The 25,904-nt window shown below is 42.6% G+C and overlaps 1 protein-coding gene across 1 annotated transcript in view; it reads left to right on the top strand.

The window, feature by feature from the left end:
- The window catches only part of DAP (death associated protein), a 33,996-nt gene extending 12,206 nt beyond the window's left edge, over positions 1-21,790 (top strand). Inside the window, exons 3-4 of the mRNA XM_083624806.1 lie at positions 18,559-18,601; positions 20,131-21,790. Coding sequence (XP_083480932.1) covers positions 18,559-18,601; positions 20,131-20,250 — 163 coding nt within the window. The 3' untranslated portion in view covers positions 20,251-21,790. The remainder of the gene's footprint in view (positions 1-18,558; positions 18,602-20,130) is intronic.
- Positions 21,791-25,904: the final 4,114 nt, after the last annotated feature.

The raw sequence follows: 25,904 nt of genomic DNA, 5'->3' as shown, positions 1-25,904 counted from the left end.
AAGCGTATGTAACCCGAGGTGCCAAGGTATTAAAAACACACACAAAAGCATGGTCTGAATCTGGCATGCCTTTACTCCAGCAGTTTACACCATTGGATCTTCAGCATGGTTGGGTCATGACCCACAAGTCGACTGCTCTCGCTAGTGGCATCGTTTTGTTTTTAATTTGGTTTAAAAAGAAGAGGGGAAGTGAGGGGTACAAAAACAGAAGTGTTTAAAAAATAAAAAGTGGCGTCCATCTTGGAGCTTGACGTTCAAGGCAAGGTCTAGATCTGAAAAGGTTACTGTTGTGTGGCAGAAATTAAATTCTAACTATTGCAAACACACCTGTTCTCTCTCTCTGTCCTTCTGCCCCAAGACAGGTTGATAAGTAGTACAAATATTCAAGGTGAACAGAATGCTCCCAGCAACTAAAGGAGATGTAGAACAAGTTGTTCCAGTTGTTCTGTTTGTTGGTAGCTTTCAAAATGACCTCTCTGCAGTTACCTTGCTTAACCACCCCCAATAGTGACAGAGAGCTTTGAAGGTCAGTGCATTTTTCAGATTTGTCATCCAGTCCATATTCCTTGTGAGTGCTACTGTATTTAAGGACACCATTGTGCCATGCTTCTGCCCATAGCTCCTAAATTACAGGCTTCCACCACCATATTGGATATGCAGATGTTTACAAAGGGAGATATTTGCCCCTGACTTTTGATCTTGCTTCCAGTGGACGGGGCAAAAAAGGGTTTTTAACCGGAGTAAATATTTATTGGGGACACGGGTGGCGCTGTGGGTTAAACCACAGAGCCTAGGACTTGCCGATCAGAAGGTCGGCGGTTCGAATCCCCGTGACAGGGTGAGCTCCCGTTGCTCGGTCCCTGCTCCTGCCAACCTAGGAGTTCGAAAGCACCTCAAAGTGCAAGTAGATAAATAGGTACCGCTCCGGCGGGAAGGTAAACGGTGTTTCCGTGCGCTGCTCTGGTTCGCCAGAAGCGGCTTAGTCATGCTGGCCACATGACCCGGAAGCTGTACGCTGGCTCCCTCGGCCAATAACGCAAGATGAGCGCCGCAACCCCAGAGTCGGCCACGACTGGACCTAATGGTCAGGGGTCCCTTTACCTTTACCTAAATATTTCTTCTGGGTCAAATTCAAGTCCTTTTACCTCTTGAATAGTTTAAACTGATACTGAAATGATCCAGGATACTCTTTCTATATGCCACCTTGAGCAAAGAACAGGCCCTCAAAGCTTTTTAATTTGATGTCCTGCACTTCAGCAGGTTTTCAAGGCATTCTTGATTAAAAGTAGGCCCTGATACCCTAATCTTTCATTGTTGAAGCTTGACAATAAGGTAAGCAGTCTGTGCTTTGAAAACCTGATATGAAATCATATCTGCGCTCAATCATACATTTAAAAGCGCTCGTTTTTGCTGTTGCTAAAGCAAGCTTGTCCTGTTCTGCCTCACTGTAATATCATGGCGTCTTTACCACATTGTGCTCAGTCAACATGATTATGTTTTATACAAATGCCTAGTTCTCACAAATAACAGATGCATTGATAAACCTGTTACTTGATTGTATATCACTTTAGATTGCCGGTGGGGAGTCGCATGGTTGAACGAGCCCCCATACAAAATAAAAAAATTAAAAACCACTATTTTGCATATTGAGGAGGAGGCCCCAACATCTATTTTTCTGCACGGAGAGAATTTTTCCTATGAATGAGTATTTATTTATGGCATTCCCCAGCTGCAGTCTGAAGTGGCATAGTCGAAAAAGGTTTACCATTTCATCTGCTTTTTTTCTGAAAACCGGGCCGAAGTGACATTTAATTGGTGAACTTGTCAATGTAACAGTCCCATGTAGAATCTGAATTCTGGGAACTGCTTGGTTCAAGCGATGGCTTCCCAAGAAGGCAGGATCTGAAGTCACGGTTTTATCCTGGCTTGTTTACTTCCAAGGCCCCATGCCATCTGAAATAAGGCAGGTGGTTGCACGCATTTTCACACGATTGGCTCAGTTGAAATTATACAACAGCACAATAGCACATGTGCAGATTCCATTTGCGTTCAGAGGTGCTTATCCAGTTTCCATCTGATTATGCCCAGTTTACTCAACTGTGTACAACTGGGCATAAAGACTGCATCCTAATTTATAGCAGCAGCTTTAATAAATGAAAAGGGTGGACATGTTTCTGCCCTTAATATTTGCCTTATTTATTTTATTTTATTTTATTATTTCATTTTATTTAGATTTGTATACCGCCCTTCATCAGGGCGAGTCGCAGGATAAAATACAAAGTAAAAAAACACAAGTAAATAGCTAAAACAACAAAACAATACCCCCCCAACAATCTTGACATACTTAGTCCTTCAAGTCACAGTTCAGTGAGTGTTTGTTTAGAAGCACATTTCTGTAAGAATACAGATCTCTCACAAATTTACTGCAAGCTTTTCATCTACCCAGTGTATGTTTTATACCCAGGGTAGTATCTTTTTCTTATCTTTCTTGCGCAGTGAGAAAAAACAGATTGTGCAGCCTCCTTTAATGAGACAAATCCCATAAATGCGTGATCTCATGCCCTCTTGACTCATACTCCTTTTAAAACACACACATACACAAAACATCACTCACTTTTGGTATGCTGTTGGGTCAGTAAAATTGCTCTGCTACTTGGGATACCAGGGGCCATTCAATTAAAGAAGAAAGTTCAGAACTTCACAGTCTTGTAAGAACACTGTTCTGGTTTGCATGCTCTTTCTTATATCTGCCATATCGCCAGCTGTCTGAAAGGCTCCAAAATTAAAACTCCTTCTGGTGTCCACTGCAGCTTTACTTGACCACACAAGGTGGGGGGGGCATATTCATTTGACATTGGGTAAGTATTGCTTGACTTGCACATATCTTGTTACCAAGATACAGTGGTACCTCAGGTTAAGAACTTAATTCATTCTGGAGGTCCGTTGTTAACCTGAAACTGTTCTTAACCTGAGGTACCACTTTAGCTAATGGGGCCTCCCGCCGCCGCCGCGCGATTTCTGTTCTCATCCTGAAGCAAAGTTCTTAACACGAGGTACTATTTCTGGGTTAGCGGAATCTGTAACCTGAAGCGTCTGTAACCCGAGGTACTACTGTATTTGTTTGGTAAGGCTCTGATCTATAGCTGCTAAGTTCAGCATTCAGCATTGCTTGCTCTGGAAAAAGACCTTTAGCACATTGCCCTCCCATTTTTGTAATGCTCTCTTGCAGAACCGGATTAAAATGAAAGTTTGATACATTGTTTTCATTTAAAATATGCTACCTTTTGAGGGATACTAACAGTATGCTATTCAGAAATTACATAGTCCTTTTCTGAACAACTTACGATCTATCTGAGAGAAACATGAAAAGGGGAGAAGGGGGAGGAGTTAGGGTTTTATGTGATGTGTAGGGAAGACGCAGGTGAAGTACACATAGAGTGGCTTGGGAATGGATTTGCTAAAGTATTAGCAAATGGCCATTACTCAGTGGTTCCAGTTTAATCTACTGGTTTCAGATTCTTCCAGAATGGCCTGTGAATGTTATATAGAGTGAAAAGGTTTTAGTCTGAAGGTCTGTCAAGAAACCACCAATCAGCTGAGTAACTGAGCTCTCTAGACTGGAGTTTTCAGCTTTGTATTATTTTTGTAGTAAGGTTGATTATCATTTATTACTTTCTAGCATATTAAACAAAATTGCCTTCGCTTCTTACTGTATGTACGTTTTACTTACCTTTTGCACATTGTCTTCTGAAGCATACCTGAATGAAGATTTGGAAGTGGTAGAAGGAATGATGGTTGGATTTAAGAGTTCTTCAATGTGTTGTCCATACACACATGTAAATTTCCAGCAATCTCTGAATACTCCACAAACCAAAACTATGAGATCGTCTTGTTGTTCAGTTTCTTAATTTAAAGGGAACCTGATAAATGTTTTCAAGGTAGATAATCACTTCTCATCTAAAAACAATATATCCTGTGAAATGTGCATATTTTGCACTTCCCCCATCAGTATATTAATTAATTACTGTTTTACTTCTTTGAATACTTGAGTTACAATGGTAATGGGCAACTGACAAATGTAATTCTGTCACTCGGTATAAGGTCAGGTATGATTCAGTATTTAAATTGAACTTGAAATATTGTGCTTTGAATGTACAGTGTTGAGAAAAATTATGGCTTCTCAACTGAAAGAGGAGGCATTACTTTTGTAAGGTAAAGGTAAAGGGACCCCTGACCATTAGATCCAGTCGTGACCGACTCTGGGGTTGCGGCGCTCATCTCGCTTTATTGGCCGAGGGAGCCGTCGTACAGCTTTCGGGTCATGTGGCCAGCATGACTAGGCCGCTTCTGGCGAACCAGAGCAGTGCACAGAAATGCCGTTTACCTTCCTATTTATCTACTTGCACTTTGACGTGCTTTCGAACTGCTAGGTTGGCAGGAGCAGGGACCGAGCAACGGGAGCTCACCCCATCACGGGGATTCAAACCGCCGACCTGATCGGCAAGTCCTAGGCTCTGTGGGTTAACCCACAGCGCCACCTGCGTCCCTATTACTTTTGTATAATCCTTTTAAAAGGGTAGGACAGGGAGGTGCTGGGGGAAGAAGCTTTAATTGCTGATGTAAATGAAACACTGGTGATTGCTTACCTGCAAAATTGTGTGCCTCTGTCCTCTCTGTTTTGGAATGCAAATTTCTGCTATCGCACCTTACTGTGGTTAGTTAACATCCATCCCATGCAGTTCAGATAGCATCAGTGCCGACTTTAAAGGTAACTGTGATTAGGCTCTATATGCCGCTTCAGAATGCAAATGGGTCTCACAAGTTTAAATGACCCTTACATGTAAGAATTAAAATGTTGTCCTTCTGAGTAGCATACCAGCACATCAAAGCACAGCAGTTCATGGGACAAAGGTTTTGCCAGATAACTCGAGAAGCGGGTTTTCCCTTCAGTCTGCAAACCAGAGGCTTAATAATATTGAAGACTGAAAGCAGGCACTTCCTTAAAATGGTTTGCCAGGGCACCCTGCAAAAGTCAGTAAGACTTGCACTGCTAGATTAAAAAAAAAAATTATAGCGCTGTTAGAATTTCATCTAAAGTTCTGGTCATATGAGACTTCCATCAATGAACCTTAAAAAGGCGGTGAGGTTTCTTCCTTTGATCAAAACAGAAGTTCAAAAGAATTGGTTCAAGCCCAGATAAGTAGGGGTCAGCTCTGTAAGGTATTGTTATCTTCCAAACCAACATAATTAAAATTGCCTCTTTCACAGTCATGGAATGCTGTGAGGCTCTGGCCAGGATAAGATGAAAACTGACAGGGTAGCACAGTGATATTGGCTTTGAAATGAAAAAATATAATTGCTGCTAATAAGAATAGGATTTCAGGCATCAACCTGGATTAAGTCCTGGCTAGGTAGACAATTGCCTGGCTGCCACTGCCAATTTGCAGTCGGTCGTCTTCCTGGGCTTTCTCTTGCATGTTGTTGGGGCGACGGCGGTGGTGGATACTGGCACATAAATGAAAAATCTGCCTCCTACAAGGCAAGTAAGTCGACTTAAACCGAGTCAGTCCATTGCCTCATTATTTGCACTGGTTGGCAGTGCCTCTCCTCTCCAAGGTTTTAGGCAGGAGTTTTCTTCCCCACCCGCCCAGTCCTGCTTGGCGTTGTCAGGGATTGAACCATGCAAAGTACGTGTTCTGCACACCCTGCACCTAAGTCAGCGGACCTAGATGTGAAAAATTCAATTACCAAGTTCTGGCTGATCTTGGCTGCAACCTTTTATTTGCAGGTGCCCCTGGCAACTCCCGCCCCTGAATTTTATGAGGTAGTGTGGCATTGGTTTCTTATCCATGAGGAGTCTGAAGGAGGGTGGGAACCTGACTGGGACACACCCAAGCTTATTTTCCCCAATCCAAAACACAAGGTGTAGCCTTGAGTAGAGCTTTCCTACAGCACCTCTAAAACGGGGTGGGTTGGGGAGAATAACAGGTTGTGTTGCTTGCATTGCACCAGTCTGAAGCAGTAAGAGAGATTCTTGCCAATGCTGAAAGTGTCAAAATGGGAGCTTCCTCCTTTTGGGGGGAACAGGGAGCAGGGAGGTGTGGAGGACTCCCTGATCCTGAATGGGGTAACTGTGCCCCTGAAGGACCAGGTGCGCAGCCTGGGAGTCGTTTTGGACTCACAACTGTCCATGGAGGCGCAGATCAATTCCGTGTCCAGGGCAGCTGTCTATCAGCTCCATCTGATACACTGGCTGAGACTCTACCTGCCCGCAGACTTTCTCGCCAGAGTGGTGCATTCTCTAGTTATCTCCTGCTTGGACTACTGCAAGGCGCTCTACGTGGGGCTACCTTTGAAGGTGACCCAGAAACTACGGCTAATCCAGAATGCGGCAGCTAGACTGGTGACTGGGAGTGGCCACTGAGACCATATAACACTGGTCCTGAAAGACCTACATTGGCTCCCGGTATATTTCTGAGCACAACTGAAAGTTTTGGTGCTGACCTTTAAAGCCCTAAACGGCCTCGGCCAAGTACAGTGGTACCTCGGGTTACAGACGCTTCAGGTTACAGACGCTTCAGGTTACAGACTCCACTAGCCCAGAAATAGTACCTCGGGTTAAGAACTTTGCTTCAGGATGAGAACAGAAATTGCATGGCGGCGGCAGCAGGAGGCCCCATTAGCTAAAGTGGTGCCTCAGGTTAAGAACAGTTTCAGGTTAAGAATGGACCTCCAGAACGAATTAAGTTCTTAACCTGAGGTACCACTGTATAACTGAAGGAGCATCTCCACCCCCATCGTTTAGCCTGGAAAATGAGGTCCAGCTCCGAGGGCCTTCTAGCGGTTCCCTCACTGCGAGAAGTGAGGTTACAGGGAACCAGACAGAAGGCCTTCTCAGTAGTGGCACCCGCCCTGTGGAACGCCCTCTCTTCGGGTGTCAAGGAAATAAACAACTATCTGACTTTTAGAAGTCATCTGAAGGCAGCCCTGTTTAGGGAAGTTTTTAATGTTTGATGTTTTGTCGTGTTGGGCGGGGTATAAATATGTTGTTGTTGTTGTTTAGCATTTCCCAGATTGGGTTGGAAGTGAACCCTGTCTGAAATCCTAGAGAGCTACTGCTAAGTCAATGTAGACGATACTGAGCTAGTAGACACAATCGTAGCTTCTGATGATGAGGGTTTTCTGAGTTGGAACCTAGCAACTCCAGCGTAACATGAGAAGCAGCTTCTATAAATAGTGGGAGGATTAGGTACCATAGTACAGTCATACCTTGGTTCGCGAACGCCTTGCAAGTTGAACGTTTTGGCTCCCGGACACCGCAAACCTGGAAGTGAGTGTTCGGTTTGCGAACGTTCTTTGGAACCCGAATGTCCAATGCAGCTTCTGATTGGCTGCAGGAGCTTCCTGCAGCCAATCGGAAGCCGCACCTTGGTTTCTGAATGTTTTGGAAGTTGAACAGACTTCCGGAAGGGATTCCGTTCGACTTCCAAGGTACCACTGTATACTTGTTCACTCTTCACAGACATGCCTATTAAGCTGAAATCATACTGATAAAATAGTGTGTTTTGGGCACACAATATACAAGCAAGTGAAGCTTGTTTTTGACAAGATTCCTTTGAGGCTAAAAAGCTTAGTAGAGTTCAACATAAGGTTAGACATTATGATGGATTATGAGAAAATCCACAATTGTTAGGATAATGTTTCAGTTAGGGAGAGGGTAGATTCCCTTTCAAAACCAGACATGGGAGAAATAGTATTTTGACCCTCTAAGTCTAATTTAAAGAAGTTAGAGCCCAGCCTACAACCTGAACAAAAAACTTCAACAATGCGTTAATAGGCTATATATAAGTTCACACTGCTTTTCTCATGCTCTCTGGGAGAATTATTTAGGCTTTCCCTGTTATCAACCAGCCTCAGTACTCTTCTTAGCTTAACCTAGGTTTTTGGTCACTTAACAATCCTTTTATACCAACAGTTGAGATTTACTGATGGGTTTCCTCCACTCTTTCACTGCACACAATTGAAGTGATGTTTGATTATAAGAGGACTCCACAATAATTAGTATGTAACCAGAAGGGATCAATATTTTATTTTATTTATATTATTAAATTTGTATACCACCCTTCATGTGAAGATCTCAGGGTGGCAGGTTGATTAATTCCATGAAACAGGTGTTTACTGGATGCAGATGGGGCTGTGGTCTAAACCGCTGAGCCTCTTGGGCTTGCCAATCAGAAGGTCAGCTGTTCGAATCCCCGCGATGGGGTGAGCGCCTGTTGCTCGGTCCCTGCTCCTGCCAATCTAGCAGTTCGAAAGCACACCAGTGCAAGTAGATAAATAGATACTGCTCCGGTGGGAAGGTAAACGGCATTTCCATGAGCTCTGGTTTCCGTCACGGTGTTCCGTTGCGCCAACCTCATAGTTGCCTTTGACTGGACTTAACCGTCCAGGGGTCCTTTCCTTTTTACTGGCATGCCCTTAAAAATTGTTCCAAAGCATGAAGGCAAGGTATTAACAGTCATTCTCCTTCTTCCCACCCCACCCCCATATTCCATTCATGCTAACAGAGCCCACTGGAGTGCATTGAGAAAGTAGGAGCACTGGATGCTTGCTTTGCTCAGACACATTCTAGAATTAAAATAATGGACACATTTACATAACTTGGTGGCAGTAAGACGTTAAGCTAAGATGCCACTCAGCTGGTTGGATGGCTCTCTGCAGATTATTGCTGTTGTCAGCCATTTATGTAAGGCCAAACGGCGTGCTGCTTTGGAAACAGGAGCTGAAAGTGTGTGTTTTTGAGCAACACTAATCTTCATGTAATCTGCGTAATGTGGCAGATGGCGTGTCTGATTTCCCCCCACCCCCACCCTGTGAATGAAATTAAGACCAATGTACTCTTTCCCCCCACCCCAGAGACTTCTGTCTTCGGTCTAAAAAACTGAAATCCATTTTCCGCGCTTCATTATTTTAACTAGGTAATTCTGTAATGTTTTGGATGTAATCCAGTGGTGGCCAAACTCGGCCCTCCAGCTGTTTTGGGACTACAAGTCCCATCACATAACAGGACCAGTGGTTAGGGATGATGGGAATTGTAGTCCCAAAACAGCTGGAGGGCCAAGTTTGGCCACCACTGATAGAATCTCACTGGTGTGCTTCTCAATGATACCAGGTGTCTTGTTTGTGGCCTTCCTGGAGGCATCTGGTTGGATGCTGTACAAAACGGGATGCTGGACTAGGTTAGCCAGAAGGCAATGGAACTCCAGCTGCTTTTGGACTACAATCAATGGTGGCCATCATAGTTGTGCTGGCAGGGGCTCATGTAGTCCAAAACATCTGGGAAGGGGCACCAGGTTTTAGTGTGTGTGTATTGCTTTTGGTTATAGTCGTGTTCATGTACGCTTGTCATTTTGGGTATAGAAGCAAAAGGGGTTGCTGTAGAAACGCAGTATAGATTAAACCTGGTTTGGGATTAGAGGGAAACTGTTTAAAGGGTGAAAAATGGAGAAAGGTCATCAAATGGTACAATGCCTAGAAGAAGGAAGCACTTCTTTGGTCCTTCACAATTTCATCTCTCTACTGGCCTAATTAAAGGGTGTAAAATGTAGATGGAGCCAGGGTGGATTTGATTTAAATCACTAGTCAGTAAGACTTGATTTCAATCATTTTTTTTACAGAAAGACCAATTATTGCTGGTAAAATCTTAATATTTACAACCAGATGAAGGTTTCATTTTTGGAATAATAAATTTTCAGAGTAGTTTTTACAGTTATATCAAAAATTACTGATTTTGAAGTTTTAATAAGTTAACTGTTTATATTTGGACAACTTTTCTGCTGTACTTTATTGGAAGGAGAGAAATAATCATTTCCTTAATAACAATTTAAACAATTTATTTAACTTAAACAGTAACATTATAGCATATGTATCCGTGTTTGTTAACTGATGTGGTTTAAACGGTTTTTTTTTTAAAAAAAAACAAAACCTTAGACTGAGTTTTAGCACACATGTCGGTCACGACTTTACCTAATGGTCAGGAGTCCCTTTACCTTTAAAACTTAAAACAAATCCTTATTTCCTGATGAATGGCCTTTGGACTATAATGTAACTTAAATAGAAAGCTATTTTTAGAAAGATTTTTCCTCCAAAAGCATTTTATTTTAAAAATCTGATTTAAATTTAAAAAATGATTTAAATAAAAAACATCTGATTTAATTTTTTTTAAAATCCATTTTTATTATTATTATTATTATTATTATTATTAAAATCATTTACTTTTATCCACCCTGGATGGAGCAAATCTGCAGCAAGAGAATACCACCACCATTCCTACCACTTAGGAATGCAAGTGATGTACATGTTTCATTGTGTCCTCATGTACAGAAAGATGATTGGGGGGGTGAGAACCTTTCCTTGCTCACACAGAAAACTTAGCAGGTACTCATGCCCTTTTTTGCACGCACCAAGGGTAGTTTTTTCACTAGCTTGAGAGAACATTGAATTCTGTTCTGCCACCCTCGCTTCTATTCCCATTCTGAAGTAGTGCAGTCCCAGAAAGGCTGAACCATATCCTACATTCTTCCTTTCCCTTTTCATTCAGAAAATGAATTATTCCCTTTCACTTGGTAATGGAGGTGGCTCAATGGATCACAGGGTGCAACGATGCGCACAAGCTAACTTGCAGCTGCTGGGTGTATCATCCGCATTCATCAGGGTGTGATAAAAGTGATGTGGTTTTCCCCCCTCAGTTGTTCTTGAAGATTACTCGGTGGGATGTTGGTGCGTTGAGGGGGCATGTTCATGACTGTTGTTCTATTCAGTTGCTTACATGCATAATGGAAAACTGATTATTATGGATGAGGGTAAACGATGTTTATCTGCAGTGTGGTTTCTGAGCTGGTGTCTTGTACAACAATAACTTTGAAGCACGGTGTGACAACTTGCTCACTTCTGGTGACATGACATATGCTGGGTGGTGCGTATGTGTGCAAATCTGTAAGTGGTTTATATGTGGGGTGTATCTTGGTTAGTGAAGAGAGTATCTTGCCTCAGGGTAAGGCTTCCATTCTATGAGGCTACCTTAGATAAATCTTCACAGCCTTTACCTAATGTTGCTATAGGTAGATGGGGAAGAGCCTGTTTTCTGTTTCTTTCATCACCCAGGAGAGCTGAGGCATACAAATACTTGCATGAGTAGGTTTTGGTTTAGTGTGTCTCGGTGTTTAGAAGGGGAATGAATGTTTGGAGAATATTCTTTGAGCTTCTTGCAAGCAACACGGTCTGGGGGTTTAATCAGGGACCTAAAAATTGTAGCCTGAGCTAATGTGGACCCTGTGTCCTTGAAGCCATCTTCAGGTACAGTAGAAATATAGGTGTGTTCAGCAATGAACACTGCAAGTGGGAGACAGCAAGCATCCCCCAAATTGGCTGTTTTTTAATAGGTATTAGGGGCATGGCATTCTACCTTCATCTAGTTTGTGGAGCAATACCAGATGCTTGTAGCAATTGAGACCACAGCTTTTTCTACCTTCACTGACTGATCTTGAGAGGCAGAGCCTAGATTTGGGTGTAGCCACCCATAGTCTGGCCCTGACAGTGCCCTTCATTTGCAGGTAATGCCTCATTTCAAAATTAAAGCAGTACGCCTTATATCCCTGCCTCTGTCTTCTTCACAGGAAAATTACATGCATGTGAAAAGCCGTTGTTGTAAATAATCATTGATAGGGGGAAGTTGTATACTGGCAAAGGAACTGTGCGTGGAAGAAAAAATTCAATACCTACAAAGCACACACATAGCTAGCATAATATTAATAGGGGGCATTACCGGTAGGTATATAGTTGCGATCAAGAAACTTAACATGCCTCATAAATAAACCCTCTTGCAAAGGAGAGATAGCCTGTAGCTTTAGATAGTGCCTCACAAATGCTTTGTAAACACAAATCTTTTGATCTGGCAGAAATGAATTACTGTTTTTAAGAGCTACTGCCTGAGCCTTTCTGCTTAGAAGCACTGTCCCAGCGATGGATTGCGGTCTGGTAGTTAACGTGACTTAAAGCAAACAAAAAACAGTGGCCCTTTGGGACATGGAATTGTAAACATTTTTCTCACTCCTGCTGTTTTCTTTCAGCCGTTGCCCACAGAACAGCTCAATTCTTAGGAGGGCATTTGCTTCCTTCTGCTTGTGCAGATAAAATCATGAATGAGAGAGAGCTGGAACAGAGGAAGAACTTCTTGGAGGCTTCAGCAAGATTTGGGCATTTGTGTAGTCTGTATCACTTAAAGCCAGAAGCAAATGGAATCAATCCACAGTTATTAGAAGCTCAGGGACCTTGCCTCCAACATATTTTGCTTCTCTTGAAAATGGAAAAATTATCTTATTATTCTTTTAAGCATAGGAGTATACTCACTAGTTTCTCACATACATAGCTGAAAACACTTTAAAACATGACATGGTCCTCAGAACCAGTTTCTCAGAGGTAGTTCAGCCATGCATATTTGTTCTTACCGAGTCTTGAACTCCGTGGAAATAGAGACCAAATAAATGAAAGTAACAGCACCTTAAATTAGGCTTGGAAGCAAATGGGAAGTCTGTGCAGTTCTTTCAAAATTGGGCCCCACTTTGTAGAAGCAGCTAGTATTCTAAAAGACAGGTTCTACACTAATTGAAGCCTTTGAGCGGTCTTCAAGGGCAGCCCCATGTATAATGCATTACAGTAGTCTTGCTGGGAAAGTCAGTAAAGGACAGAATTAGTGTCATTTCCATCCTCCACCACTCACACTCCCTTTTGCCCTCCACTGGCCCAGGACAAGGATCAGTGATTGGAGAGATTGCAGTATGTTGTCTCTGTGTGCTACCTTCCAACAAACTGTGGTGATAGGAGTACAGGAGGGACTAAAGTAGAGATTTCCAACATGGCACCCATGGCTGCCAGTTTACCACTATCTTTTCCATCATGCAGGAAATCTACAATTCATCAGAGACTGCTAGGTTTTCCTGCTCAGATCCTGTTTGTTCAGTTTATCCTACGTTGAACCCCCCACCCCAAAGCCACACCCACAATTCATTTGATGCCAGGATTCAGCATCAGGATTCATCCATTCTGAACAAAGGAGACGTAGAAAGAGTTTCCCTTTGTGAGTGGTTGTGGTTGATATTGGTACTTTCCCCGCCATTGCTGGGGCAGTTGAAGTCCAGAACACTTTTTGGTCCTACTATTCTTCTCATTTAAATGAGACAGCCATTTTGTGTTGTGCCACACATCTCACTATAGCCATTTTGTGACTGGCACCAATAGCACTTTTGCAGGATTCGAGATGTGTGCCCAAAATGGTTGGTGCCCCCTGGACAAAAGGAAAATTAATCGCTACTTGACACCTGTAAATTCCGTCTGGTTATTGTCCTCGCAGGATCCGAATTAAGAGGTGGGCTTGAGAAAAATGGATCAATGACTCATTTCCATATGACTGATATTTTTTTTAAGTTAGAGCAAAGCACATAAAGACTTAACTCTAAGAAGTTTTATAAAATCAGTTTGTAAATAGTTATTGTTGAGAGACTGTTTCTGTATAGCTACATCTTTATTTGTGTGAATATGAAAGCTTGTGCAATATAATGCATGGAGTGTTAGACTTTGTACTAGAGGGGGGAAAAAGAATTACAGTGGACCCTCCAGATACGAACTTAATTCGTTCCGGGGCTCCTTATGTACCTCAGTAAGTCCGCAACATGAGGCGCCGCTTGCGCACACATGCACGGTGAAACCCGGAAGTATACACTTCCGGTTTGCCGCGTTCGCAACCCGAAAGTTACCTTACCCAAAGGTAACATGACCCAAGGGTCCACTGTATTCCAATGCCCACTTCACCCAGTCTCAGAAGCTCTGTTCCTTCATTCAAAGACCATGTGTGACCATGAAATGCAGAAGGAGTATTGGGCTGCAACTGGTGGCCCTGTCCCAGTATCCCTGCATTTCCACATTGAGCTGGAAATACTGATGGGAATTTTTTTTTTTGGGGGGGGGACGTTGTGGCAAACCCACATAGACTTCTCCCTGCAGTCAGGAACCTTGCATGAAAAATCCTTTCATAACTTTCTGCTCGGTGGAATTGGTAGTTCTGCTATCCTTTTATGCTTTATGTCCATAACTATGCTTTGAACCTATAAATGGGACTTCGGTCCAGGCTACTTCTCAGGGCTGTTGTGAATTTAAGATGAGAAATCTTGTGTGTATCACCATGAGCTCCTTGGAGGAGATTCATTGAACTCTCCAATTGACATGTTTATGAATTAAACGTATGTACGAGTGTGCGTTGTCCTCCCCCCCATCGCAAAGAAGTAGATTATTTGCAACTCTGTGTTCTAAAATTACGAGGAAGAAAGGATCAGCTTATCTTTTTAAGTTTGCTTGTTTGCCTCTCTGCGAAGTTCGGAGGCTCCACAGTGCCATCTTGTGGAAATCCTTGCACATTTTCAGCCTTGCACAAAAACCTTCCCTCTTGTGAAGTGTTTTAGAATGCTTTGATTCTGTGCCGATCCGCTAGCGACGAATTCGATATGTGAGAAGCAAATTATCAGCACGTGGCAGCAAAGCATTTCAAACCTGTTTTACCGTCAGGACCACTCATTAGAAAAGTCGCGTCGATCAGGTGAAATATTGAAAACAATAGAATGAAGGTTGAGCTGAAGAAACCCCCTGCTAGTGTCACTCTTTGGACCCTATAGGATTGGTGCCTGCTTACAGATTTATCAAAGCAACTAGATGGTTTTTATTACATTCCCTCAGGTCAGGGGAAATCCATATTTTTAAAACAAAAAATAGTTGACAGTTCCCCTGTGCTTTTTGAACTCTCTCTTTTTAAAAGTATTTTTACACTTAAAGTTTCATCTGATCCACTATCTGTTTTCCACAAAGGTATGAGCAATGAGTTATTTCCCTAAGTAATTTGCACATACTATTTTTATAAAAATAATAATTAACTATTTTGTCCTTCTTCCCTGAATTCCATGGAGATCTGTGAACCCACACTCTTGCTTATTTTGGGACATAGCATTTCCAGGCACCCCATTCCACATCCAAATAACAATGCCACATATAGAGAGAATATAGAAGCACATAATACTGGCCTACCGTATAGTTGGGGACGCGGGTGGCGCTGTGGGTTAAACCACTGTGCCGCTTGGGCTTGCCGATCAAAAGGTCGGCGCTTCGAATCCCCGTGACGGGGTGAGCTCCCGTTGTTCGATCCCAGCTCCTGCCAACCTAGCAGTTTGAAAGCACACCAGTACAAGTAGATAAATAGGTATCGCTCCAGCGGGAAGGTAAACTGTGTTTCTGTGCACTGCTCTGGCTTCGCCAGAAGTGGCTTAATCATGCTGGCCACATGACCCGGAAAAACTGTCTGCGGAAGTGGACAGACGCCGGCTCCCTCAGCCTTTAAAGTGAGATGAGCGCTGCAACCCCAGAGCCGGTCGCAACTGGACATACTTGTCAGGGGTACCTTTACCGTATAGTTGCTGTAAAGATTACTGCAATGATGTATGTGAATTACCTTGAACAGACTTCAGAGTGGTGTGTGAGTACTTTATAAAGTGAGATGGAAGCGCTGTAACAATAATAATGCATAATAATGAAACTAAAGACCTCAAATCTTACACGATGAAGGCAAAAATACTTTTTAGTATTCCTCATATCTCATTTCACTGGTTTAGTGGCCTTTTCAACTAATCAGTCTTCTGTGTGAGTTCTCCGCAATGTCAATATCTGCCTTGTTTAAGCTTTAGTATTATGAAATATTAGAATTCCATATTATAGGATTAAGAATAAATGAACTCCTTGAAGATATTGATGTTCAGCAGGTGCATTTCTTAATAGAAGCACCGAGTGCTTCAAACATTTCATCATAAGCAGGTGTTGGATTTCTTCCCATATGTTATGATATTTTGAAATGAGAATATTCTCTCTGAAAGTTTAGGTTTTATAGTGGCACTTCTTCGTTTTCATTATTATTTTTAAATTGCATCTATTTATATTCGCTAAATGCATTTGTTAAAAACAAGCATTCCCTACATTAAAGGAGGCAGTCCTTTTTAAAATTTATTTACGAAAGCCTAGAGAGAAAGGTATGGTATGCTGTATCTTCAAAACAACATCTGTCAAACTGGTTTTCATCAGATTAAATATATCCTCAAAGCAGCCATTTATAGCTTACAAAATACTAGAAATGTAGGTTACACTATGCGTGAAATGCCAGCAGAATGCAAAGCAATTGAAAGAATGAAACCCTGTTTCCTCCTCCCTCCCATTTCTCTGGAGGATTGGAGAAGGAGGAGGGGAGACTGCTGTCAGGATTTCTCTATCCCTTTCTATTTTTAGCAGCTATTTGTGGAGAGATGGCAGCGTTGCTGATGTCAGGATGCTGTAAATATCATGAAATCAGGGAATTGGTGTCTTGCACCAGAAATCAGACTCTGATTTCTTCAGGAAATACAGATGTGCAATATTGGCCCCTATAATTGGATGGTAACATGAAGGCTCTGGAAAGACTAGGCCTGTTATAAATACTAGTCACCTGTGTGTGTGTCCCCCCCCCCAAAAAAATATTGAACAGAGCAAGCAAGCGTCATCTAGCCTTTAACTTCCAGTAACTCATCTTAGACACTTGCTTGGAGACACACATTCCAGGCCTGTATGCAGGTCCAATAAGTCATGGCCCCAGCCTGGCTCTGACACATGGGAAGTAAATTATATCAGGGAGTGGAATCCAATTGGTGACCTTGCACTTATGGTAGAGCTTTTGATTTAGCAGTGTCTCCACTAATAAAAGGGATGCGGGTGGCGCTGTGGGTTAAATCACAGAGCCTAGGACTTGCCGATCAGAAGGTCGGCGGTTCGAATCCCCGCGACGGGGTGAGCTCCCGTTGCTCAGTCCGTGCTCCTTCCCACCTAGCAGTTTGAAAGCACCTCAAAGTGCAAGTAGATAAATAGGTACCGCTCCGGCGGTAAGGCAAGCGGCGTTTCCATGCGCTGCTCTGGTTTGCCAGAAGCGGCTTAGTCATGCTGGCCACATGACCCGGAAGCTGTATGCCGGCTCCCTCGGCCAATAAAGCGAGATGAGCACCGCAACCCCAGAGTCGGTCACGACTAGACCTAACGGAAGGGGTCCCTTTACCTTTACCACCAATAGAAGGGCAGGTGATTTATTTATTTATTTTGGTCAATCTGCCGTTCTGTCTGCAAGCTCCTCTTGCCAACTTCCACTCTGATGTGGAGGTTCCTCCACTCTCTGGAGCTGATTTTTTGAGGCAGCAAAGGGATTCGGAAAAGTCACTTGTCCTCTTCCATTAGCGGAGGCATCCACTGACTCCAAAACACCTTCATGACCACAAAGGAGGGCACCAGTTGGTTGTCAGAGATGGCTTTTTCCAGCTTTGTTTTTTCCAGCTGAGCCAACTTGAGGTAGAATCATGTGCTCTTGGTGCGGTTTTTTGCCTCCTTTTCCTGAGAGGTTGCCCTTAGATTGAAACGGCTTTCACGTGGAAGTCTCCTAAGTTGTCTCAGAGAGAGAACCAGCCCATACTTCTTTGACCCAAGGGGCTTCATTACAAACATCTTCTTTGAGCAGCGCCGGTGGATAAATCCGGTTGCTGCAAGTGCTTCTCAAAAAAATGCTGCTCCAAAATTTCATGGTTCGACGGAGAACAGTGAAAATTGAAAGGTCATAGGGAGAATATGTGAGGAAATCATTCAAATTCAGATTTGCCATTATGAAGCCTTTCAGAAAATGTCATGGCAAGCAAATACTGTGCAGAAACTAGATTTCATGTTTTATTAACACGTTGTTTGCTATTCGTTTTTTCTGACTGTCATGTGTGTTTAAGTGCTTAACACAAATTTGAAAAGTTTGTAAATCAAACATCCTCCTCAGAAATGTCATAGCTAGGTTTCCTGGATTTTGATGCCTTAAAGGCTGATTTAATATTTTTTGCCTTATGTTTACTACTAAAACTTGACCCATCAGAAGCTGGCTTACCACTTTGTATTCTGGGCACAGCACATTTTAAACTCCCACTAAAGCAGATGATAAGGTAGTCCTAGTTCCTTCCACCCACCCAGTCCTTCCACAACCCTCTTACAAGCTCTCCACCACCCATTGCACCAAGCAAAGAAAAAAAGGTGAGGATGACTTGAACCCCAGAGAACGTAGACTGAAGGACCTGTTGCTGCCTTGTCATATTGCTTATTTGGGGTTCCATCTTTATTCTCTCTGTGTTATTTAATTTTGAATCTGGAACATCAAAGAATAAATCTTCCAAACTCAGCCATGTTGCACCTCTGGTACATTAACTAGTACAGCAAGGATGGGCTGAATAGATAATTCATGGAGATTGCTATGAGAATGTTGGTTTCCAAGAGTGTCTCTGGCTGTGTTCATTTGAATTGATTATAAAGTCTGAGTAATAAAGTCTTTGGAATTATCTGTTGTGGCTTTTTGCCCTCTGGCTGTATCAAATGGCACTGTTCAGTTATATAGCTAAATATTCCTCTTTCATTTTCCAGTCCACCTAAACCAACTGTGTTCATTTCTGGAGTCATTGCAAGGGTGAGTTTCCATCTTTGTTAATTTTCAACTGTTTTAAAATCAAGGGAAGCTTTGCCAGTTTCTTGTGAATTTCAACTTCCTTTTGGTTTAGATCTGATGTCTCCCCTTCTCATTTTTAATTTATGTCATCAGTCACACATAAAGTCCCTAATATATTAAGTGCCGTACAAAGATTGAAAGATAAGACAGCTCCTGACCACAGGCACAGTCTGATAGACAAAACCCAAAAAGGAAAAGGATTGGAGAAATTACCGTATTTTTCGCTCCATAAGACGCACTTTTTCCCTCCTAAAAAGTAAGGGGAAATGTGTGTCTTATGGAGCAAATGCAGGCGGGAGGCTCTGCTCAGCGCTCCTTTTAAAGAGCTGCGCGGAGCTTTTCCCCGAGGTGGGAGAAGGGACTGACAAGCTGCCCTTCTCCCTCCTCGGGGAAAAGTCAGCAAGAGCCGCACACAAGCTCCGCGCGGCAGAGCCTCCCACCTGCATTCGCATCTGGGATGCATACAGGCTCTGTTCAGCACTCCCTTTAAAGAGCCGCGCGGAGCGTGTGTGCGGCTCTTGGGGGCTTTTCCGTGAAGTGGGAGAAGGGACTGACTGGCTGCCCTCTTTCCCTTCCCACACCTCCCGGAAAAGCCAGCAAGAGCCGCTGCAAGGCTCTGCTCAGCGCTCCCTTGTAAGGGCTCCCTTTCGTCCCTCCTCCCGCTTTGCTGGGAAGCCAACAGAACAAGAGCCGCTGCGCAGCTATCGCTCTTGCTCTGCTGGCTTCAGCGAGAGCTGCACAGCTTGCTCTGCTGGCTTCTCAGCGAAGCGGGAGGAGGGACGGGAGGGTTTAAAGCAAGAAAAGCGAGAGCCGCTTATATGCTCTGTGCGGAATATAGTTTTTCTTGCTTCCCCCCTTTAAAAACTAGGTGCGTCTTATGGAGCGAAAAATACGGTGCCCGAATTGCTCCTGCATGAAGTGCATCATTTAACTCTGTGTTTGTGTGTCAGAAAAGGGCTAGTTGCTGTCCACTTTATAGTGCAGAATAGCATGTACATTTTGAATTTAGAGAAAGATTATGGGCACCAGTCACAAAATGGATACCATGGGGAGACTTTGCCACCGTCTTCCCACACTTGGTGGACAGCAGTATACAGCTACCAGGAAGCTCTCGTTGTGATATTGCAAATTCACACACATCAGCTTGCCAAGTTATGCAGCCATGTGTTTCATAAGTAGTAAAATGTGCAAAACCTGCATTTTAAGCCAATTTCCTAGATTCCTGTAGAGCAGCTCATTTTAACTGATCTGGTCAGCTGCAGTTTGTATACACCATGGTCATTTCAACAACAGGAAAATGTTTATATTGTGAAATGGGCAAGCTGATACGAACCACAAGCTCATATTCTGTAGCCCAAGAAACAGTTTGTAAGAATCTCTGACATTATGGCATGTCAGGCTGGAGCAAACACACACACAACTTGCAGATGAGACAGGTGTTCTCTCTTTTTCTTTTTCTTTTCATTCTGATGTGTTTGTTTTTTAATCAGGGTGATAAAGACTTCCCTCCAGCTGCAGCCCAGGTGGCTCATCAGAAACCGCATCCCTCTGTGGAAAAGCATCCTCCCGCACAACATGTCAACCAACACATCCACCAACCTCGCAAATGAAGCTCCTGTCCCAGGATCCAGCCATAGTGTTTACGGATGGAATGATTAAGAGATTTGTGCTACCAGATCTTTTGAAAGTGGTATCTCATGCTTTTGCCTTAATTGCCTATGGTTTAAATGGTTAAAAGGGGGTGGGGGTGGGAAGGGAAGAGTCTTCAGTCCTACAACTCAGCTGGGAAAAAAACATGTCCCTGTGTACTGCCAATAAAAAAAAAATGGTCATAGAAATGTAACGGGATTGGGAAAACCTAGATCTTTGAATAATTATTTTAAACTTTTTCATTTCTGGATTTTGGCACTACTGGAATGCATTAGATTGGGAGGGGAAGAGGTGTATTACTTTTTGCTTGCCCTCTTCTGGTGAGAGGTTTTCAATGTATGAGTAAGACTTTTAGGGCGTCCTTGCAATTATTTTTATTATTTTCTTCTTCATTTTCTCAAACATGTTTGAGGAAGGGCCGGCGCAATTATTTTTATTTTAGTCTAGGATATGAAAGGACCAGAAATTTCTCAGATGGGTAGATCTCTCTTGCAAAGTGTGGGTCTTTAGGAGATTTATGTCGCAGCCTAGCCAAAGATGAGCCAACTGGTTGGCCCAAAGTCTACATTCCCCCCCCCCCAAAAAAAAACAACAACAGAGCAATAAGAGGCAAGAATCCAATTAAAATGGCAAGATTGGATGGTCTACCTATTGCTACACTTTCTGCATGCTCAGAAAGTACAGAAACTTGAAACAGATTTTAAACCTGCAGGAATAACACATGACAGCACAACCATTCCTAAATAGATAGCTTCAAATTGTAGGATCCGGGTGAATCACATGTTTGAATGCTCTGCCTGCAATCTGAAGTGCCTGCAGTCCAGGAAGGACCCCGCCATATACAAACTTGAATAATCTTACAGTGGCAATTTAATATCTATGTTATATTAATTCAGTAACATGTGAAGTACTGGTGGACAATGACTTGTCCTTTTATTTCATCACAGCAAGCAGAGTAAATTAGCTCTAGTGTGTGGCAAGTGGTCTCAAGATGGTGGTGTGTATTCTCATATATATCTGTTAGATCCATTACACTCATTGGGGAACAAGATGAGTGTTGCATTGCACACCTGAAGATCTCCATCAGCTGCCTATAAGGATTATCCACTGCTAGATTTGGGAGCGGGGGATGTAAAAATCATTATGGTGAAAGCTAGGCGTGGTCATGCAAACAACCTTGGAATCACTTGGTTCTGTATACCGTACCCAAATTTCATTTACATTTTTATAGGTACTTTATTTTTTAAATGGTGAAACCACACCATTCTTTTTTCTTCTTCTTTTTAATCCTGTAGACTACAGTGCATTCTAATAACTTCAGAAAAAGTTGGCTGCTAATAAATCATTGTTACAATTTCTCTTCCGGCAACCATGGAAGATTTCCACTCCCCTTGGGCTTTGAAGAATCATTTATTTTTAATGACGAATAACATGAGAAAACTGCAAGAGGAGAGAGGTTTAATAATAATAAAAACCCATTGAAATACTGCTTCATAAAAATGTGTAATTATTTTACGACTGCCATGGTTTTGAAACGAAACAGAAATGGGGTCTGTTTGGTTTCTTCAGCCGCTGTGTGTAAAACAAGTCAAAGCTTCACAAAGGGCTGCGTACTACCATTTTCCTCAATGTTTAAAGATGCCCACCTTGCCATTAGGCACAGAGAGAACCTCTGTACCCTTGATCATTATGCCTAAATTGATGACAGAACTCTAGGAAAACTAGGTCAAACAGCAAACTCTTCAAATACAAATCAATATCTGCTTCACAGTCAAAAGTGTCACAGAAGAACTGCACGTGGAAAAATGCCCCCAACTACAAATTGGACATGGTAGCTGCTTGCACTGGGTCATTCCTCTGATCCTTGAACATGTGTTGCTAGGGTGTCATCCATAACTGCTCTCCAGCTTGTATGTGAATTCAGCAACCTCGTCTGCAACATCTGGACCTTTCTATGTCTTGGTCAAGACATGAATCTAGATGCTTTTCTCACATTTTAAGGCAGGGTCCGGCGACCTAAGGCCCATGGGCCACAAAAGTGTCACAGAAGAACTGCACGTGGAAAAATGCCCCCAACTACAAATTGGACATGGTAGCTGCTTGCATTGGGTCATTCCTCTGATCCTTGAACATGTGTTGCTAGGGTGTCATCCATAACTGCTCTCCAGCTTGTATGTGAATTCAGCAACCTCGTCTGCAACATCTGGACCTTTCTATGTCTTGGTCAAGACATGAATCTTTTCTCACATTTTAAGGCAGGGTCTGGCGACCTAAGGCCCATGGGCCACAAGCGGCCCATGTTTAACCGGCCCATGAGCCACCCCCGAACTGAGCCGCCCACTCAGCAAGGCACCACCGAGGACTCGCTTCCAAGGCACTGGAAATCACGTCTGCAGACGCCAGAAATCACGTCTGCGCAGGTGCAGACACTGGAAATCGCAGTCGCACATGCAATCCGGCCCACAGAGGGATCTCCACTGGAGTGAACCGGCCCAGGTGCGGTAAACCTTGCCGACCCCTTTTAAGGCATGGTTGCCTGGTTCTTCTATGAGTACATGATTGAGCAGAAAGAAAAATGAGTAGAAACTGCCTAATACATGTGGTGCTTGGTGCAGTATGGCCTAGATGTCACTGTGCCATAGAACCTACCTAGACACCGATTCATCAACACAGGCATAGTTGGTGAATAGGAGCAACATGCTGCCTAGAGTTCTTTAGATGGAGTTGATTTGCTGCTCTCTGTATCTAAATAGTTGCAATCTAAATGGTTCTCTTGTTTGCATGTTTATTTTCACATGTAACTGTGAAAAATGTTTTCAAACCCTTGAGGCATTTCAGTGGCAGAATCTCTCTGCTGAGGAAAACATTCATGGAGTGTGCTTCTCGTGTGCTTATCCATGGTAACTAAATTGGAACTCGGTGTATGGAGGAGGAATATCGCTCTTATGATGGAGAAAAGGCTATCATTTTCATGCCCTGCTTGTGAGCACTCAAAATCATCAGGCTGCCCACTGGAAATAGAATGCTAGAGGGATAAATGTTAAAGGGTATCCGTATACTTATTTCATGTACGTATATGCTTATCAGATTTCTGTGCATAAAACAGCTGAAGTCCTAGAGATACTTGACTTGACCAGAATAAGCCATGTGAACAATAAGAAGTGAAACCTAAGGCAAATATGTTATTGGCTTTAAATGACTTGGTTCTAATTTGTTTCCAGAAATTTTTTTTGCCTTTTTTGAAATCAAGTTTCAGCATGTGTAGCTTATGAGGCAAACTCTTCTTTCTCGAAGTGCCATTAAAATGACTACCTTGTGACAAATGAAAACTGAATGCTAGATATTAAATAAAATGTTTTGCATACACACACATATAATTTAAATGTTATTGTCATGAGGTGCAATGTAGCCATCTACTCTCTGAAAGTCTGCTCATCTCAATAACTGTACATGTGATGTATTTTATGGATATAAATCAAACTGGGCTTTATGCACATCATCAAGAGAACATGAGCAACTCTTTGATGTATGAGAAGTCTTGCTGGGTCCAGCGGGGCTTGCTCCCATTTCAGTATGTTTAGCATTGCAACCTAGGTCCTATCTGGAGTTCAGTTGCTCATTTGTTGGACGCACTGAAACCAGCACTTAATACCTGGATCATACACCTGTGACAGTTTTGTTTCCATCCCTACACTCGATGATCAACTGACGTGACTTGAAAAGCATTGCGGGAGAGGTAATGTTATCTGCCGGAGGTGGTGTTTGTGGCTGCCCATGCAAGGCTGCTTTCACTAAGGTCAATATACCAGTGGATACATCCATTCCCAACAGGGCAAGGCTATGTTCGCTGACTGTAGTGTCCTTTCACTGTATTCAGCACCTTGTTCTTTCTTAATAGCTCTGAATTAAAGGTTCTGGAGAACTGCAGCTCATAACTGTCTTTGGGTCATTGGATCCTGTTCACTACTTGTGCCTGGCGAATAGAGACCTATGTGCTGTGACCATGGCAACATGAAATATTGCAAATATCCACAAAACTGCAATCGTCAATGTGTGATAGATAGATATGAAATATGCCAAGTTGTGTGATTTTTTTAAAAAAATTGTCAAGTGTATCTGTAATGAATCATTCAGACCTGTAAAACCTGTGACCAATCAAGCCAAATGTATATGACCAGCCTTAAAAAGTTTCTCACTAGTGCCACTGGGGGGGGGGTGTACCTCCAATATTAAATTAATATATCCTGCATTCATAAAAGCCTAAAAGAGATTCATTTACTAAACTGTAACAGAAGAAAACACAATATGTTGAAAGACTACCAAGGACATCCTAACCTATCCACTTACCTACTTGGCTGTTAATATCTTCTAATTTTATACAGCCTTGCTACTGGCATAAAATGCATCGTAAAAACTTTACATTAATTATCCATGCTGTGGTGGTAAGAATAAGCACTCCTCCTGTCACTGTTTTGAATACATTCATTGGATAATGTTAAACTCCTATTACCTCTATTTAAAACATGATAATGCAATACAGTTGTATTAAATGTTAAATCAGTGTAGACCAGTGTTTCCCTATTTTTTGTCTCCAGCTCTTTTTGAACTACAAGTTCTCACCATCCCTGACCACTGGTCCTGCTAGCTAGGGATGATGGGAGTTGTAGTCCCAAAACAGCTGGAGACCCAAGTTTGGGAAATACTGGTGTAGACCCATTGAAATTAATAGGCATGACTAACTTAAGTCCGTAAATTTCTATGGGTCTTTTCTGAGTACAGATGGTGACCCCAGGTCCTTTTGGACCCAGAGGAGGGCAGAATGTGGGTAGGGTGTAATGGGGTGGGGCATGCTTGTACGCTGCCGATGTGTGTGGGGGCTGGGAATGGAACCACCACACAAAATGGTTGCCATCTGTATACCTTAGTTGGATACAATCAGATTTGGGATTGCGTTTTGGAAGTAGAATTGTTAGCCAAATCTTATTTGGAGGAAGTATAGTTTGTTTGCTTGCTTGGTTGTCACAGCTGACTGCTATTACAAACATCACTGGAGTTGAATTCAAGGACACATGGGAGTGGTTTTTGACGCAAAAGTCTAATACTGCATCTTGGGGAACCCACTCAGTTTTAGCAAAATTTAGAGAGAAGTATGTAGCATTAAACCTTGCATCCTATTCTGCAAGGAAGCCGACTGCTTTTGAATTTAAGATCTGGCATCTTATTTATCTGGCAGGTGCAACATTAGATTAGCTTTCAATGGAGCCATATTTATTGAATACCTTGTGGCGGCCTTGTCCATTTAAAAATTCAGCACGATGAATAACTGCATTTTAAATCACTGTTGCTTTTTCTGTGGGGGGGAAATTAACCTGAGCTGCCTCACCATGAGCTCATGATACTATGATCAACTGGCATGATGACATCCACAAGTGATGGTTTATCAAACAGAGAGGACATTAGCCTGCAACTGATGTGACAAATGTGACACCTGGAAGAATCTGGAACAAAAACAACATCCTTAAATAAACTCTTCAGTTGAGCTCATTAGGGGAACATTTATTAAAAGCACAGCATCTCCTTTTGCTATTCTGTATATGTTGGAAATGTACAGAGC

This window comes from Podarcis filfolensis (assembly GCF_964270895.1).
Source record: "Podarcis filfolensis genome assembly, chromosome: 7".
NCBI lineage: Eukaryota > Metazoa > Chordata > Lepidosauria > Squamata > Lacertidae > Podarcis > Podarcis filfolensis.
This window is presented reverse-complemented; position numbering and strand designations above follow the sequence as displayed.